Raw genomic sequence first — 20,043 nt, forward strand, 5'->3', positions numbered from 1 at the left:
TAGAATCACCCCAACTTCTCTTTTAACAGAGAAAAACTTCAATTTTGTTGGACAGTGTAATTAAAAGAATTTCTAAATCAAAAGTGTCCCCTAATAGTAGAATCACCACATTCCAAAAAGGAAAGTGGCATGATAAAGCTAAAAAGCTAAATACATGGAAAAGAGAGATACTAACATGCATTTGTATATCTGTGGTACAAAATGAAGAATGGAAAATAACAACAGACCATGAGACACATAGAGACTAAAATATTAGGAGGAAAGCACCACAATAGATAGTATACGTCATAAGAATGGGTGAAAGCAGCCTGGCAAAGAAAGTGCCGGATGGTAAAGGAGGAGACCTTGATGAAGATGATGAGAGACTTATAACTAGAGGCACATATTTTTGGTAAATAAAATTGCACAATTTTGGTTCAACAACAGTCAACTTCGGGTTCAAAAGCGGTAAATAAAATATAATTTTGCTGTTATAGCGGTATATAAAATGACATTTTGGTTCTAAAAATGTGAATATAATCCCAAATTTGTTATAAAAACTGCACTTACTACACAAAATAAACATATTCCTTCTATAGCACATTCATGTCATTACCAGAATATTAAGCTTATTCCTGTATAAAGGGGTCAATTTTTGCTTCTCAAATATTTACAGCAGAATTAATCAATCTTCCGTGAATTGTATAACTCACAGGATACTTCAGACTTCAGAAAGTGTCTGTATATAAACTGTAAACTTCATGTTTAAGAGTCTATTTTGCATTTTGCAGTTCATTTCGCATTATTTCGTGACAAAACAGGTTAGGAAAATGCACCTCACACCTTTCAGAAACATGAAAAATTAACATTAGAATGTGTTACTTCACATTTTGGGTTTTTGTCAAAAACAAAATATGCATGCCTCTACTTATAACTGATTAGTGGTCGACTAAATACCTTTAGTGATATGCAGTGGAAAACAGGAACATTTGGTTGTGATAAGGTATTCACACTTACATTAATGTATTCTTCTCTGATGTAAGTCTTGTTCTTTGGGTCCGGCCAATACGTGTACATGTACTTCAAAGCATAGTAAATGCCATCAGGGTTCAAAGTGTAGTTGTACTTCTTTATGAACTCCCAGATTTTCTCATCAACGAACTTCTCATCTACTTCAAAGTATGGTTCTAAGCTCTTGTTGTTAACTGAAATAGAGAAAATAAAACCTCCAAGTTGCATTTACTGTGACTGTAGTTAAATTACATTATAGATATTTGTACGAAAATGAAAGGAAACAAACACTTAACACAAAAAATTAAATGAATAATTCTATATTTCATGGACTAGTTGGGGGGGGGGGGGTCATTGTACTGCAGTGTAGCCAAACAATGAGATAACAGGTATAAACAAAAAACTGCTTTCTCCAGTATGGGCATTACGAGAAATTTTAGAAGGAGCAGTCAGGTCATTACCAGGTGTGCCGGTTAATAATTCTTAATTGATCCGAAAGAAAACAAGTGTATCTCGTGTGAAAGGTAACAAATGCTTTATTCAAAGTATGCGCCATCACTAGCTATACATTGTGCCCATCTGTCCGTCAAATTGTGGATGCCCTTCCAGAAAAATCGTTCACATTTTGAGGTGATCCAGTCTGCAAGCCATTGTTCGACATCTTCGTAATTGTTGAAGTGTTGCTGGGAAAGTGAGTGAGACATCGATGAAAACAAGTGGTAATCCGAAGGGGCTAAGTCTGGTGAGTATGGCAGGTGGAGCAAGAATTCCCAGCCAAGTGCAGAAATGGTGTCTCTGACACCTTTCGCTGTGTGTGATGAGGCGTTGTCATGCTGCAAAATCACTTTTCCGTGTCTTGTCGCCCAATCTGGGTACTTTTCGATCAATGCATGGTTCAAATTGATGAGTTGTTGATGGTAGCAAACAGCATTCACTGTTTCACTTGGTTTCAGAAGCTCATGGTACACCACACCCTTCTGATCCCATCAAATGCACAGCATTGTCTTCCTTCCGAAGCAATTTGGTTTTACGGTCGATGTTGAAGGTTGTCCTGAGTCAACCCATGACTTTTTGCATTTTGGGTTCTCGAAGTAGATCCATTTTTTGTCCCCAGACACTATATGATGCAAGAAAGACTTTCTTTCATGCCGAGAAAGCAACACTTCACACACCGTTCTTCGCTTTTCCATTTGTCTGTCGTTCAGATGATGTGGGACCCATTTTCCTGCCTTCTGGATCTTTCCCATGGCATGAAGATGATCAGATATGGTTTGGCGACCAACATTTAAATTCTCTGTCAGTTGTTGTTGCATTTGCGTATCGTCTTCGTCCAACAGTGCTTGCAATTCGGAGTCTTGGAATTTTTTTGGCTGGCCCGGGCGATCTTTGTCTTTCAAGTCGAAATCACCACTTTTGAATCGTTGAAACCAACGCACACACGCATCTTGTCACCGTACGTTTCCACAAGGATACGATGGCTTTTACTCGCGTTTTTCTTTTGATTGAACAAGAAAAGCACATGCGCCATATTTGGTTTGAAGGTCAACATGTTTCCCACACAAACCCAATATCATGATCAATCGCACTCGGTTGCACATCCACAGCATTTTGACAGGTACTGTCCTGGCAACACACTGACGTAACAGTTGAGACTGTGCACCAACCCTTGCTTCCAGTGCCATCCAGCAACGAAATTAAGAATGATTAACCGTCACACCTGGTAATAAAACTCAAATAGAAAAATAACAACAATAATTATAATTATCATGCTGATGATTAATATTATACCTAGGTACAATAAATAAAAATATATTGTAAATTAATAAAAATAGACCAATTTTAATCCAATTTATTATTATATAAATGGGAAGTCTTTTGTACTCAATTCAGCAGAGGAATAAATACCCGGTGTTCTCCATTTTTTTTAAAATATGTTTCGTACCGTTAGTATATGATGCTCATGTTCACCAGTGTTTGACTGATTGCTGGATGGTGTATGGGTAGGATGAAAAATGTTGGAAATGTGTGGTTGATAAAAAAATGGGTGGGTATAGCCTTTCTGCCATGGTGTAGTGTTCTTACCCCCATCCATCTTCTTAACGAAACCAGAATGCATGCCACAGTTGACAGTTGAAAGCGTTGTCACATCTTTTCCCTCTTCTTATCTATCAGCAGCCAGCCCTCCTCAGGGTATGTTCACTGCATATCCCAGTGGCATGTATATGAGAGAAGATATGGAGGTTAAGAAAAAAAGAAAGGGACTGAACAGAATATTTTGCGAATCTTGAAAAACGCTGAAGGGAGTATGGAAAGAATGTCCACTTGAGCCACCCTCTCCCTGTTATTTTAGGGGTGGGGGTGGGAGTGGCAAGATGCCTAGCAACTCCGAACGAACCTTCCTTTGTTGGTGTGCACTACACGCCAAAATTTATGGTACTGTGGCAGAGAGATTAAGTTAGGGATTTGTTATTGACCACCTAGGTTGAGTCAAGGGGCTATAGTGGTGTGCAGAACAGATATGTTGAATCTTTTCCAGTGTTTACGAGAGAATGTGTTCGTTGATGGAGTGCTTGGTGGATAATGGTTACTTGGAGACAGTTGCTGATATTTGTAGTGTGATATTTGATGGAGGATCAACGGTGAAATCAGTATTTTGGGTGGATGAGAACCGATTGTTGATTCTGGGGTTCAATAAGGGTTCAGGTTTTGCCCAGGTAAAAGGCACTAGATCTAGAACACTAATAATTTGAAATTGATTTGGTTTATATTACTTCACTTTTTCTGCCACTTTTGGGTAATCACGAAGATAAGGATGAGAGATGACATGATGAAATCGATGAAGGGACACTCACAAAGAACACCCATGCCCAGGCCAGGATTAAAACCAGGATCACTGGCATCGTAATGTGCTGTGCTAACTGCTCCACCATGGAGGCCATCAATAATTACAAATTCCTCAGAATATTATAATGTAATTATCACATTGTAAGTAACTCATATCGCAAAATTTGTAATTTAAAAATGTTTAATTATGAACGACATACGGGGCTATTGAAAAAGAATGAATTCTAGAAAAACTAGTATTTCTTGTGTGATGCATTAAACACATGCCTATTATGGGCATATTAGTGGATTAGAGAGTCTCAAAGTTTAGTTTCAAACTGAATGCCATCAAACTGCTTTCACATTTGACCACCAGGTGGCAGTATTTGCAAAGAGGGTGATCATGGGAATAAGAAGACATTGTATTTTGAAGTTTTATGACACTGAGGTCATTACCATTGCTGAACAGAAATTCTGCACAAAATTTTGGAAAGATGTGCTTCAGACAATTCCATTCTACTGGGTAGATAATTGCAGACAAAGCATTCATAATACTACTATAAAACAATGAGTTTTCTTACCAATAGTGGTGGGGTGTATGGGGGCAACCTTCTGGTAAGGCACCCAAAAAATCAACCTCACTTGCACATAGTACAACTGCAATGTTGCAGATCAACGATGCTCTGGTATCTGGACCGACAGCCAGAAAAATCTCCTGTAGGGCTGTGTTGTACAGTGTTTCTCTTTCTATGTACTGAGTGTCCCTTCACAGCCTTGGCTTTTAAAAGGTAAGGATATTTTAGCCCTCAGAGAGATTATAGTCTTAGCTCATGTTTAACAATGTATGAATGAATTGGTTCTAAACATTCAATAATGGATTTTCTAATATAGATATTATCATGTTAAGAGATCTGCCTCAATTTTGTTTTAGTTAAGGGGCACACCCTATGTTGCACAATGGGCAAATATGGCCTACGTGTTGAAGTGCTCATCATATCAAAATCAATCAATCAATCTTACACAATTTTAACACAATCATATTCCTATATCATGTGTACTAGGGATGGCCAGATCCAGATCCTCACGGATCCGGATCCTAAAATTTTTCAGATCCGGATCCAGATCTGGTACTTTCGGATCCGGATCCAGAACTTTCGGATCCGTAGCCAGAACTTTCGGATCCGGATCCAGAATTTTCGGATCCGGATCCAAAACTTTCGGATCCGGATCCATTTTGCCATCCCACATGCGCTTCTTTGGAAAGTAAGAATGTGTTTATAACATATCGTCAGTCCAATGACATAACGACGTATCTCATTTTTTTGTGAAATTGAGTTATTAATGTCGTTGTGATCATACCGGTGCCCTGCATCACCTGGCAAATTGGCGTAACTCAAATCCAATTAATAAGGAAGTTATGAATATTTTTTGATTTTACGTATCTCACTTTGTTAAAAAAAATTGGTATGACATAGCGGCGTATCTTGACTTCCGCCGTTATTTCAGATAAAGTAAATCCTAAACTGTTTCGCAAGTTGGCGTATCTCTTTTTGCTTACAGCAGAAAAATGCAACAATCGGGGCCAATACACTCACAAAGAGGAAAATAAAGCAATGCAGAAATGTATATTTCAGTGTTTACAAATCAGCGGTCATAATCTTAACAATAGCGAAACCGTCTAACATAGGATAATCCAGCTACAGGGAAGGTTGTTAGGAAAAGAAGATTGCTGAAACCCCCCTGCACAGGCTGCACCCACAAAGGAAGAAAATGTCATGTACGGAAGAACAATGAGAAATCACGAATAATTATTTTAAATTGATTTTTCGATCTTGGAAACTTGCAACGTCAAAGGGAGTACGTAGCACGACACGTTGATGTAGAAGATACGAGACAAAAACCACAAAACAAGCATCGAGACATACAAAAACACAATTTTACTATCTTTCCCTGGATGGAAGAAGGCTGAAGGTTTGCAAGAAGATGTTTTTGAATACTCTTGGAATTAGCGAACGATTTATACGTACGACAGTGAACAACATTCAAGAAACAGGCATATTACTAACTGAAAAACGAGGTGGAAGATACAAACATTTGAAAGAAAATGACGAGAGGAAACGGAGTATAGAAGGAGATCACATAAATCGCTTTCCACGAATGGAGTCTCACTATTGTAGAAAATATTCAACAAAGGAGTATCTTCATTCTGATTTAACTGTAAAGAAGATGTATGAGATGTACAAGGAAGAGATTGACACAACATGTCAAGCATCTTTGCAAACATACACAATTGTTTTCAAGGGTATGAATCTTGCATTTCATCAACCCAAACAAGATCAGTGTGGATTATGCATTACGTACAATGCGGGATCTGATGAAGATAAAATGAAGCTAGAAGATAAATTTAAGCACCACGTTGCAGAGAAAATTAAAGTGAGAGAATTGAAAGCAATAAGTAAGACTACAGCGACCTGTTCTGCTTTTTTGATCTGCAACAAGTTATTCACTTGCCAATTTCGAACCACTCATCCGTGTTCTACAATAGACATCTGGCTAACTACAACTTCACTGTGTATGAACTGAACACGAAAAATTGTCATTGTTTCTTGTGGCATGAAGGAATCAGCAAGCGTGGATCATGTGAAATAGCAACATGTCTTTACACCAGTATCTAATGAAAGTGGACCAAGAAAAGAATAATACAGTTCACTTATATGTTGACAGTTGTGTTGTCCAAAACAAGAATAGGATTGTGGTGGCTGCGCTTATGCATGTAATGCTCAAAGCAGAGAATATAAAATAAATTGTGCTCAAATTGTTTGAGCCTCATCATGGGCAAAACAAGGGAGAGTCTGCGCACAGTGCAATCTCCAGATCGTTACGGAAAGTTGGAGAGATATTTGTCCCCGCTCAGCTTGTACCCATCATAAAACTAGCCCAAAGAAACCATCCTTACAGCTTGCACACAATGCAGATGGAAGATTTTCTGAATTTTAAGGCAATTGCTGAAGATCTGAGGCTTTTCTAGCTTAAGAAGACCGATGATGGTGTTAAGTTCAGTTGGAAAGATATTCGTGAACTACGATTGCAGAGCAACAAGCCAGATACTATCTACATAAAAACAAGTTTACTGCAAGAGAATCCCGCAAAAATCGTAGTAAATAGATGTCACTGAAAATGTTTTATTGATGTTTATGTAATGTAGCCAAATTATAGCTACATATAGGCATGTATAGCTTTTTAATTGTACTTGTAGTGAAGAGTTTTGTAATTTGTACAAGTACTTAAAAGCATGTAAATCTAAAGAACTCCAAAATAAAAATTACCATTCACATTGAAAAAAAAGCATCATGAACAATAAAATCATAAATATTATATAGTTTTGCTCACATTTTGACTAAAAAAGATGATTTCTCAAATCATGAAGCTGTAACTTGATACTATATTCATGGTGTATCTCAAAGATATTTCTGTGAGAGTAATTATTTTGATCTGACATACCGACGTATGTCAAGAAATTATGAAATTTCAAGCACGTAACGCAACACATGTAACATTCAACCACACTATTTTACAGCAGAAACATAATACAATTTAATGACAAAACAAAATTTGTTATGGGGTAAATAGTTTTCTCACAAACATGTATGAAAGTGTGTGCGAAAACGTTTTTTGCTTCTCCTGAAAAGTTGGAAAAAATGAGATAGGTCGTTATGTCATTGGACCGACGATATTGTTACCTGCTAATATACATATATATATAATATACATACATACACACACATATATATATATATATATAGTGTGTGTGTGCGCGTGCACGATTTGTAATTAATTAATACACTTACAAGGGAGGTCTAAGTCTCCCCCTCCGATTTCCATGAAACTTGGCAGGTGTATAGAGGCCCCCCTCAAATGTCAAGATGAGGAGAAATTGAAGTGGGGATCTGACCCCGAAACCACGTAAATATGGCATAGGAAGAAACAGGGGGCATAGGGCCTCTCTATACACCTGTCAAATTTTATGGGAATCGGAGGGGGACACAGGGGTCAGATGATCCCCACGTCAATTTGTCCTCATCTTGACATCTGAGGTGGGTTTTGCCCCCTAAAACAGTTTTTTAACCGAAACAAAAAAAACACGTATTTCTTCATTTGGGCCCGTTTATACACGCACCTGCCAAGTTCTATGGAAATCGGAGGGGGACACAGGGGTCAGATCCCCACTTCAATTTGTCCTCATCTTGACAATTGAGTGGGTTTTGCCCTGTTAAACAGTTTTTTAGCTGAAACAAAAAACACATATTTTTTTATTTAGGCCCTACTATACGCCTGCCAAGTTTCATGGAAATCGGAGGGGGACACTTAGATAACCTCCCTTGTTAGTCTTACACTTTGTAATTATATAACACTGCATATATTATAATGTTTTATTTTAATTTGTAAAACTGTAACTGTAGAACAATTGTATAATTTTTGTATAACATTTCTATCTTGTTATATGTGTTAAAGGTTTCATCCTGGAATGGAATGTCTCACATTTATGTGTGTTTTCATTTCCAATACATTCGAATGAATACATATTCGTTTCAATGGCATTTTCAAAATCACCTCTGACATTTTATGTTAAACAAGTAAGATTATTTTTGTGCACGAGTGTGTTAGCTGATGCGTAGCAAAGTATTTTAGGAACAACACTTGAAAAAAATTCTTGAAAAATTTCTTTGTAATCGAAGATCATAATACCTTTTAAGGTGTGGTAATATTATAATGGGATTGAGATACGAAACTCTCGGATCCGGATCCGGATTTTCGGACCCGGATCCAGATCCGAAATTTTTGGATCCGAATTTCTCTGATCCAGATCCGAAACTTTCACACCCGGATCCGGAATTTTTGGATCCGGATCCAGATCCGTAACTTTTGGATCCAGATTTTTCGGATCCGGATCCGTTTGGCCATCCCTAATGTGTACTGTGTCATGATTTTTAAAGAACTGATAATTTTTAACACCTCTGTACAATGCATCAAATACTATTTTAAAAAGTGGTAAAACCAACTACTTATTGCAGTAGGTCTATAAGTAATAGAAGAGTTCAAAACATGATCTCTTTTCCTAGAGTATGTAATAAACCATTTCCATTCTAACTACCAGTAATATTCAGTGTATAAAACTGAACAACCATTTGCCCACAACAAATTTTACCCTACAACTATAAAAATACTGATTTTTACAGAAGAAGAGTAAATTTCCCTGACTTTTCAGAGATTTTCAGACTGGTAGACACCCAGGGATCTTACATGGGAATTAAATGGAGCATTCTACATCAAATCAATAAATATAGGGTTTTCCAATAAGAATTATATGATTTTGAAATGAAGTGGCAACTATGCTTCAAATGTTATAAGTGTCACTAGTTGTCATTTGTGTTTAGTATGGTGTGGTTCATAGCATGGTGGCATCATCGGACCATTTATTTTTCCAAAACGAGGTAGGAGATGCAGTTACAGTGACTGGTGAGCGGTACCGGTTGATGTTAACAGATATTTTGTGGCCAAATTTAGATGAAATTGATTTGGAGGACATGTGGTTCCAACAAGATGGTGCCACATGTCACACTGCTAATGAAACTATCGACGTATTGCAAGAACAGTTTGGTGAAAGGATAATTTCAAGAAATGCAACTGTTAGTTGGCCTCCAAGAAGTTGTGATTTAACTCATTTAGATTGCCTTTTGTGGGGTTGTTTGAAATCTATAGTCTATGCAAACAGACCACGAACCCTTGATGCATTAAGATTGAACATCGAACACTGCATTTGTGATATTAGGCCAGAGTTATTGCACAAAGTCATCGAAAATTGGGTTCATCAAATTCACTCGTGTGCATGAAGTCGAGGTGTACACTGAAATGATGTGTTATTCAAAACATAATGTAATAAACTATTCTTCAAAATAATATAAAAAGTTTAGTTGTATCTGAAATAGTTTTTATTTCATTTCATTGAAAAATCATATCATTCTTATTGGAAAACCCTATACAAGGAACCATAATAACAAACGTATTTGCACACAAATATTTGGTGCCTATCAACTCGACAGAGACTTTTGTGCATCAATACAGTACTTACAGATCATATATGCAGCCTCGTCATGTGTCACCCCACACATGTACTGGATGCCCAGGTTGAAATCTCCCCTCTTAACCAGGTTTTCAGGTTTGTCAGGCAAGAAATGCCAATCTTCCCTTCTCCAACCTTGGTACCAATCATCACTGGGTATTGTGACATTCACATCAAGCACAGGACCCCATGGAATAGTGCCCAAATCTGGCTGCAAATATTCATACACACTTACTGTACAAAATAACCAGTATAAAGAGGAAGCACAATTTGTACAATTTATGTTTTCTATAATAATAATAATAATAATAATAATAATGCACTGAATTTGCAATATCATGTGAATAACTATATGTACAGTGGGATGCACAAGTATTGCTCGGAAAATTGTCCATAACTATTTTCATTTATTTTTCTCTTGCATCTTATGCATTTAAGGAATAGATTTTTAAGTGTATTCGTATAGAGGTTGCCAACAGCTTCTTCGGTATTTTGTTTCAATTCTTGAATCTCTTGTTAGGTAAAACAAAGAAACATCATGATGGACAATTTGCAAGGGTTACGAATTAGTTGCGTTTGATGCACCAGGCATCTTACAAGTCTCGCATGTTTAGTGTTCAGTATGCAAAAGTGAAGTAGCAAATTCAGGCATTTAACATCCAACCTTACATTTTCACTAATTGTTTTTCTCATTAACAGACTGATTAAAGTCAACTTGAAGCCTGACCACGTTCAGGATAACTTGGATCTTGCACGAAAGTGACAACAGTGGAATTGTGTGTAGTTTCAGATACACTTATTGTAGGCCCAAAGACATGTGACATCACATAACAACATTTTCTTTGTGCAGAAGGTGAATAAACTACACTTTGAAATGAGTTAAATGCTGATGTGAAGAGCAAGAAGAAATAAATTATGTATTAAATCTCATTTGCTTTCAAGCAATGGAAAGTATTATTTCATCTCAACTACGAATGATAGACTCTTCATTAATACTAAGTACATAGTTTTCGGTCTCTTATGTTGTAACATATTTTCTCTAAGTACAAATAAATATTTTTGATGTAACTCAGATTATTGGTAAGTTGAACATGTAAATGAGCCTGGGTAACACGTCTGCAATATTCAAAACTGATTATATTTAGCCGAATGCATTAAATATACAGCACAATGTGACAAAATTATTCTACTTTCCAAGAACAGTAGCAAGATTTACCATTCATTCCAACAAGATATTTTCCAGTTTTCCTTCATCATCTCATGGGTAATTGCTGCATGGACGAGTAAGCTGCTTCCACAGACCATGTTCAACTTAAATAATTCTTGAAGCTTTCCTGGCGACAAATATTGAAGAGGTTTTCTCGGGCAATCAGCCAAGTGATTTCCGGATAAGTTTCCAAGCTTTCGAGAGCTAACGTCACTCTCATCTTCAGGGATTGAAGTGCAGAGATATGTGAGGGTGAAGTTATATGTATTTGGTGTGGGAGGGATCCCATGTAGATAGCAGAGGTGTTCACCCTCCGGAGGGCGACCCTCGTGAGGGCAGACCTCACCCTCACCCTCCGGAAGACTTGTGAGGGTGAGGGCGGTGGAGGGCGAGGGCGATTGCGATCTCGGAGGGTGAGGGCGAGGGCGATGTCGGAGGGTGAGGGCGGTGGAGGGCGAGGGCGATTGCGATGTCGGAGGGTGAGGGTGGTGGAGGGCGAGGATGAATGCGATGTCGGAGGGTGAGGGCGGTGGAGGGCGATTGCGATGTCGGAGGGTGAGGGCGGTGGAGGGCGAGGGCGATTGCGATGTCGGAGGGTGAGGGCGGTGGAGGGCGAGGGAGAATGCGATGTCGGAGGGTGAGGGCGGTGGAGGGCGAGGGCGATTGCGATGTCGGAGGGTGAGGGCGGTGGAGGGCGAGGATGAATGCGATGTCGGAGGGTGAGGGCGGTGGAGGGCGAGGGCGATTGCGATGTCGGAGGGTGAGGGCGGTGGAGGGCGAGGGCGAATGCGATGTCGGAGGGTGAGGGCGGTGGAGGGCGAGGGCGACTGCGATCTCGGAGGGTGAGGGTGGTGGAGGGCGAGGGAGAGAGCGATGTCGGATGGTGAGGGTGGTGGAGGGCGAGGGCGAGAGCGATCTCGGAGGGTGAGGGTGGTGGAGGGCGAGGGAGAGAGCGATCTCGGAGGGTGAGGGCGGTGGAGGGCGAGGGCGATTGCGATGTCGGAGGGTGAGGGCGGTGGAGGGCGAGGGCGATTGCGATGTCGGAGGGTGAGGGCGGTGGAGGGCGAGGGCGATTGCGATGTCGGAGGGTGAGGGCGGTGGAGGGCGAGGATGAATGCGATGTCGGAGGGTGAGGGCGGTGGAGGGCGAGGGCGATTGCGATGTCGGAGGGTGAGGGCGGTGGAGGGCGAGGGCAAATGCGATGTCGGAGGGTGAGGGCGGTGGAGGGCGAGGGCGACTGCGATCTCGGAGGGTGAGGGTGGTGGAGGGCGAGGGAGAGAGCGATGTCGGATGGTGAGGGCGGTGGAGGGCGAGGGCGAGAGCGATCTCGGAGGGTGAGGGTGGTGGAGGGCGAGGGAGAGAGCGATCTCGGAGGGTGAGGGCGGTGGAGGGCGAGGGCGATCTCGGAGGGTGAGGGTGGTGGAGGGCGAGGGCGACTGTGATCTCGGAGGGTGAGGGCGGTGGAGGCTGGTGGAGGGCGATGGAGGGTGATGGTAATGGCGGGGCTGATCGAGATGTGAGGAGATAGGATTAAATTAAAATTATTTTTGTTTTCATGAGTAATTATTATAAATTTCCTTTACCCAAAATAATATTTCCCTTTTTTCGATAATGTCTTGTTCCCATTGTAGCTTATATTGCTTACTATTTGACCTGACATCGAATGGAATTCAAGCCTAATTCCAAGAATTGCCTGCACATTCCTCCTTGCTGGTAGACATCCTGCCTGTCTATTGAACCATGAAGAATGCACCGGAAGAATGCATACGAAAGCTTCCGCGGAAAGTGAAGAATGCTGGTTCTTTATTTTCCAGCAGATATATTCACTTGACTAGAAGAGCTTTACTTTGACACAGAAAAAACAATCAAATATATTTGAAGCTCTCTTTGAATAAAGACCTTAAAAGGGTAGTAATATTCGGAGATATATGAATCCATGCGTAACGTAAAACCACACATAAGCACAAACTAACTTCTAGCCCTGATTTTGAAACAAAATTATTAAATGTTGAAAAAACACATGCCTTCAATTTATTTTTTTCAAGTTTGTTTCTTTTCAAATCCGTGTTTTATATGGGCTTTAGTGCTTAGAAATCTGTGTTCCTTCTCAGTAAATTTGAAAAGTTTATCTGGGTGTAAGGGGTGGTGCTCCTTCCAGGTTGTGCACCCAATAGTCAACCTAACTTCGACGTAGAACACCCTGGAATGCAGACTAACGAGGCTCTGGCGACTGGCCACATGGTCAGTATAATTCTGTGTGTTGTCCTGTTTTTTGTCCTTATGTGTGCTAAGTGCTCGTCTCGTTTACAGCCTCAGCTTTTAACGGAAGTCAGAAGATTTTAATATTTTATGATTTTAGTTATGCGACGATAGAGTTGTTATTTGTAACGATAAGGGGTATAATGTGACGGGTGCAAAATAGCCTAAGTGCTGACGCACCCAAAATTTTCAAATCAAATTCAAATTCAAATTGAAAAGTTTATCGGTCATTTCATGTCAATTCAACCCGACCATGGTACCTGTGATCTCAAATTTTGATGAAAATCGACACATTTAATCCTTACATGATATTGAGAAACTACTTTCTTTTTCACTTGTCTGATTTCATATTTATAGCCCCTCGAACTTTCAGTGATTCATCCTTTCTTCCATTCACATAGCCTCCAAGTATGAGCTGGGCCACCCCGATGGCGCAGTGGTAGCGTCGTCGTCTTGAAATCAAGGGGTCCCGGGTTCGATACCTGGTAGAGGGACATGGCACAGTGGCTCGGATCCCACGTTAAACCATAGGTTCAGTCACGATTAGCCTTACTGTGCATATAGTGGACTTAGCCTTACTGTGCATAAATTAGACTTAAAACACCAACTCAACTCAACCCAAGTATGAGCTTCGCTGTCTTGGAGAAATAATTCTATCCCTCTTATAAATATTTCAATGTTTCTTAAACTTTACAACAATGTTAACCAAACAATAAGGATTCCAGAAAAGAATATTTCAACATTTCACACTTATATTTTAGTACACTAATAAATTAATAAAGTAGTATTTTCTAATATTTGTTTTCCGAAAACATGGTTTACTAAAATTTCCATTATCATTGAAAGTGAAAGGTGCAACACCAACACAAGCATTTTTGTACTGAACTTATATGATTTAACTTACCCAGAAATAAAATTGACGGCTTTTTCATTCATTCTGAAAATATGACAACTTATTTCTGATTTTTTTAAAAAAATGACTACAGGATTTTATATTTTTCAAATTAAGATAGATCTAAGGATTTCAAATATATAATTTTATTTGTCACAGTCATTTGTGTTTATTCCTTAAATGGATATCGCCGGGACGTAATAACTTCATATCGACTGAGTGTTTCTTTCAGGGGCGGCACAATTATGGGGGAATATTCCTCACTTACACCCCTCTCCCCCACCAAAAAAATCCTGCGGATGTCCATGAATGTTAGTGATTATTTGATTGAAAGCATAACCTTATAATTACTTATATTAGAGTGGGTGATTATGTCCAGGCCCCTTGACCGACAATACCCCTCAAGAATTACGTCAGTTTCTTTATCAATAGGTTTAGACTTTGATGTAATATAAAATGTGTTTCCGAGTGCAGAAATCACAAATAACAGGAGATATTTGATCCCAAAGTATGGGCCGTGTAGGTAAAATAAAATCTACCTCATAGTACTTTGACTGTACAGAACCAGACAGTGGCGGCGATTAGGGAGAGCGAGGTGCGGGCAACTGCCCCCCACCAACTGCCACTTTTGCCCCTGCCGCACTATGCTAAACCTTATATACCAAGGGAAAATAAACTGCCCTTGTCCCCAGTTTTGGAACCCAATCGACGCCAGTGGAACCAGAATTTCACCTGCAAAGGTGAGGAAAAATTGGGTTGAAAAAGGTCACAAAATGAAAATCTTTGGAATGTGCTCAAAACATATTGACTATGTGAAACAGTTTTTTTTTTTTTAATTACAACTGAAATTGTATATAAGGCTGCTCTTACAATGTTGTTTATTCCCCTCCCTATATATATCTGTGCGTATTGGAGGGGGATTGTGGGTGGTAGGGGAGCTAGTTCTTGCCCCTCAGCTATCAACTAGCATGGCTTAAAAATCGGTGCAAATGAACAAATTACATTCACAATATGCCGAATTCACATAATAAGCAACATTAAAATATGCTGCAATTTAGCCAAATATATGACTACAAACATAAGAAAATAAAAAACATCACACGAGCCTCCCCAATGTCGTAGTAGTAACATTATTCCTATTATACCATCTGAGCATACAGCAACAAACAACACTAATCCCATAATATTCGCAAACTGTCATGGAATAGATTTTTGGAATATTTGTAAGCAAAGAAATGAATGTGGATGGCAAAGGGAACTAAGTATTTTTGTCATCAAAGTCACCAAAGCGATTAAATCTACAAGTTATAATGCAAAGTATATTCCTCATTAATTTCATTCCATGTATTAAAAGTTAGAATATCAACTACTTTTTAAAATGTTCCTTTTTCCTAATAAATGTAAATAAACTAATATAAGAAATTATAAGGGCATGTTTCAATCATGGACATCAGCAGGACTTTTATTTTGGTGGCAGAAAGGGGTGTAAATGAGGCATATTCCTCCACAATAATGTCGCCCCCTGAAAGAAACACTCTGTCGATATGAAGTTTTCATGTCCCTGCAATACCCTTTTAATAATAAACACAAACGACTGTGACTGGAGATAAAAAAGGATGTGTGTGAAATATGAACTTTTTGGTTGCCTTCATTTTCCAGGGATGGAGGCACGCCACCTGTGCCTCACCCTCTGCGCATCCATGAAAACATTATTTAAAATGTTATGCTCTATACATTTTCTTCAATGATATTTTGAAGCTAGATTCTTAGATGTTAATTTAATTTGAAAAATATAAAATCCGGTAGTCATTTTAAAAAAAAAATCAGAAATAAGTTATCATATTTTCAGAAGGAATTAAAAAGCCATCAATTTTATTTCTGAGTAAGTCAGATCATATAAGTTCATTTTAAAAATACTTGTGTTAGTGTTGCACCTTACCCTTTCAATGATAATTGAAATATTAGTAAACCATGTTTTCGGTTCAAAAAAATAAGATAATAATGTTTTATTTATTTAATTGTCTGCTAAACAATATACGTGTGATATATTGAAAATTTTTTTTTGGGATCCTAGCTAATTGGTTAACATTGTTGTAAAATTTCAAAAAGATTGAATAACTTATAAGGGAGATACGTACAATAATGTTTCCAAAACAGTGCAGCTCACACTTGGAGGCTTTGAGAATAGAAGAAAGGATGAATCACTGAATGTTTGAGAAGTTCTAGAAATGAGACCAGACAAGTTAGAGAAAAAATGTAGTTTCTCACCACCATGGAAGGATTAAATATGTCAATTTTCATCAAAATCTGAGAGCAGGGGTTCTTTTTTGGTTGAATTCACATGGAATGGCCCTTATTTTATCGTAGGGCAAAATATGTAAGCTTTTTAGTGCCTCGTTTCACGCAATGAGTACAGGGAACAGATTGTGTGGTGAATTGTAGTAGTGTTCAATAGCCAAATGGCATAATTGATCGGAGTTTACGTGCCAATAAACGTCAGATTCGAAAGCGAGCAGTGGACAGACTTGAAGAGTTGTCTCCTCGCAAAAGAATTTGCATGGCACATAATTCAGAGACTTTGAGTACTGGAAATATACCCATCTCCAACAAGGTAGTGTGTTGGAAACTCTGAAAAAGAAATTAAAATGTGCTGAAGAACAAATAAAGAAGCTGCAAACACTGCAGGATGAAAGTGCTAAAAAAGTAACTTTTGGATTATAAACATGAAGTTGTAATATCTCGGTCCCAGTGATATATCCAACAACTTCGCCCTAACACCCCACACAATGTTTTAAAAAGGACAACTTTGTGGTCTTTTTGGCTCTAAGTATAACTTTTCACTCCCACAAACACGAATTTACACCACTCAAATAGAAAATTCTGAACAAACCTCTCTGCTCCACCTCCGAGCCGGCTTTCCCGCTCGAAATTCTATTGATAGTTAACTTTCAGCGACACAGTTTACTAGATATAGTCTGCTCTATACATATACATTTATTTATACACACACGCTAGAACATTCATTCGATTTTAAAACAAATTTATTTCCGAAAACACGGAAGAAGTGTGAATTCCTATGCCGTTGCTGGTGCTCGTCTTTGACATGTCCCGTGGCTGACGTCATCCTTGGAGGTTTACGAATGGTTCCGAACTTTTCCGAACGCCAGACTGCACCTCCCTGGTTTCGACCCAACACATAACAGGTTTAGAAGATGAAAAGAAAGCTAACTGGGTAGCTTTTAAGTTGTAGACTGGAAATGGTGGAATGGAATTGATGAAGGGTGTTCGTTCCGAACCCACGAAAGGGTTCGATACCTGGTGGAGGCACATAGTGGTTCGGATCCAACTTTAAACTGTAGGTCCAGTCCCGATTAGCCTTACTGTGCATAAAGTGGACTTAAAACACCAAATCAATCAATCACAATCAATCGAACCCACGAAAATATAAAATTGGGATGTGGTGCGAAAATATGCGTCAACTTACTGCGAGGGTGAATTAAGTTTCTAAAGCAGTGGCGTACCCGTAACGGGGCTGGTTGTGGCATTATTATCGTCAATGTTAAATACACTATTGCATGTTCTTCCATTGTTAATGTAGATGCGGATCATATTTTATATGTATAAATAACACGTTTTTTTTTTGTTTTTCTTAAAAATAGTTTTATGCACAAAAAGGATAGCCAGCCTACAGATTAAAGTGGGGTCCGAACCACAATGTGCATCCACCGGGTATCGACCTCCTTGATTACAAGGCGATTACGTTATCCCACTACGCCAACTGGAAGGTTTGCGTATAAATACATATATACTAGGCATGGCCAACAATGTAAATTTCCGGGTACCTGGATCTGGATCCTAGAACCGAGTGTCCCTTGATTGACTGATCAATTTGGTTATTATTCTTCGCTTTCTGCTACGTTTGGATAATTGCGACATTGATGAAGAATGGGGATTAGATGAAATTGTTGAACGGCCACTCACAAAGAACTCCTATGCCCTAGCCTTGTTTCGAACCCATGGCACCCGGCAATTTAGCATGCTATGCTAACCACTTCGCACTCAGTTCGGCCCAAGTGTCCGGATACATTAAGACCAATTAACTATTGAATCAATCATTTTGGAAGTTCTTATTACTAATGCAGTTAAACATTTCAGGCACAAAATACAAGTATTTATGCCAATATAATATTTCAATTCCATTGCAAACACTATAAAAAGGTAAAGTTTCCCGTGCATGTAGCATCGTGCCATGAAGGCACAGTTAGAGGATTTGAGGGTAGGGTCCCACACATTCTCGATCTCGGTCCGTGACGTGATCAGTCCGGCCACTTTGATCTCCCAGGTGCCAATTGATTTGAGGCTACGTGAGCCGCTTTATGGGGAGACAAGGCCGGGGAAATTCCGACCTTAGATCAACCAGCACGGGAATCGAACCCGGGTCTCTTGTGTGTGGCAGTCACATGCCATACCGACTTTTTTTCATATAGGAAAGCTCCTAAGCGGCAGCTTTCCCACACAAACCTCATCTCAATTAATCTCAACGTGTTCATTGAGGACAGACAATCACAAACATCCATGTCCCGGGATTCGAACCCGAGATCCCTGGCGTCATAGCGCGCTGCACTCACCACTTACCACGGAGGACGACAAACTAGACCACCGCGGCTCTTACACTATGCAACATTAAATCCAGTATCAACGTCCACCTGTTATCTCCAGCTTTTATTGTTTATTTCTGACATTTTTCCTCCTGCCAACAGATCGCTGGGCTGGTTTTCGTGGAGGAAGAAACTGGAAGTGGGTTTGGTCTGCAGCTTTGGTCAAATTCCAAGAATCACGCCCGAAATGTAAGGTTTCACCGAGTGCTGTCCAAACGTTTGGAAGTCTCAGGAGGGTGGTCTGGGGCGTTCGAAGAAATTTGTAACCATTCGTGAACCTTGACGGGTGACGTCAGCCACGGGACATCTCGAGAACTCTTCGCCAAACTCCCCTCCTAACTATGATGTGTTTATTTTTAGAACCGCTCCCCCCTTCAATTGATGTACAATACGGACACCTGTGATTGTTCAAATGTAGAGGTTAGTAGTTTGTCTATGGGTAGGAAGAAGAAAGAAAGACTAGAAGAAGAACTGTTGGGGGAGGGGAAGAATGTGTATATAGGGGACAAAGTAAGAGACAGCATAAAAGAAAACCAAATGTAACAAAATATTGTAGAAAAAATCAAACTATGTAGTGCGCACAGCCTATGGCTCGCACAAAAAGAAAATAAACAAACTAAACTATGGGTAGAGGGGAGGGGAGGGTAGTGAATAACATTCTGCCCCGAACCATATAAAGCATGCAAGGAAAGCTCTCTGCATTCCTCAACGGTGGCGAACGCACCACATAAAGACATAAATATAATAGACTGCTAAATGTAAAGAACCCTGAGCTATTATTCCAGCTCACGCCAGCATATATCGGCAAGCTCACAAATTTGTATTTCTCCCATTTTTAGTTAGTTATCAACAAATATTTTCATTTTTTTATTTTGTGTCAGTACTTTGATTTTTATACTCATTTTTACTCTTTTATTCTTCTTAACTATTTTATTTATTTTTCATATATTTTTTAAATGTTAATTGTAGGCGATAAGTCACTATGAAAACTAGCACCCGTTTTTTTTAATTAAGTGTTAAACGTATGTACTTTTCCATTGTTATTGCCATATGCAATTCACACTCGGGACAGTATATATACTCCATGACCAAC

At 39.3% G+C, this 20,043-nt stretch overlaps 1 protein-coding gene across 2 annotated transcripts in view; it reads right to left on the reverse strand.

The window, feature by feature from the left end:
* The window catches only part of Gli (carboxyl ester lipase-like protein Gli), a 151,747-nt gene that overhangs the window by 38,013 nt on the left and 93,691 nt on the right, over window positions 1-20,043 (reverse strand). For both annotated transcript variants that reach the window (XM_083133930.1, XM_083133929.1), the window contains exons 6-7: window positions 9,944-10,145; window positions 997-1,184 (exon numbers count right to left, since the gene is read on the reverse strand). In XM_083133930.1, the coding sequence (XP_082990056.1) occupies window positions 997-1,184; window positions 9,944-10,145 (390 nt within the window). The remainder of the gene's footprint in view (window positions 1-996; window positions 1,185-9,943; window positions 10,146-20,043) is intronic.

Source organism: Lepisma saccharinum, chromosome 13, assembly GCF_977018435.1.
Source record: "Lepisma saccharinum chromosome 13, izLepSacc3.1, whole genome shotgun sequence".
In the NCBI taxonomy this organism is placed as follows: domain Eukaryota; kingdom Metazoa; phylum Arthropoda; class Insecta; order Zygentoma; family Lepismatidae; genus Lepisma; species Lepisma saccharinum.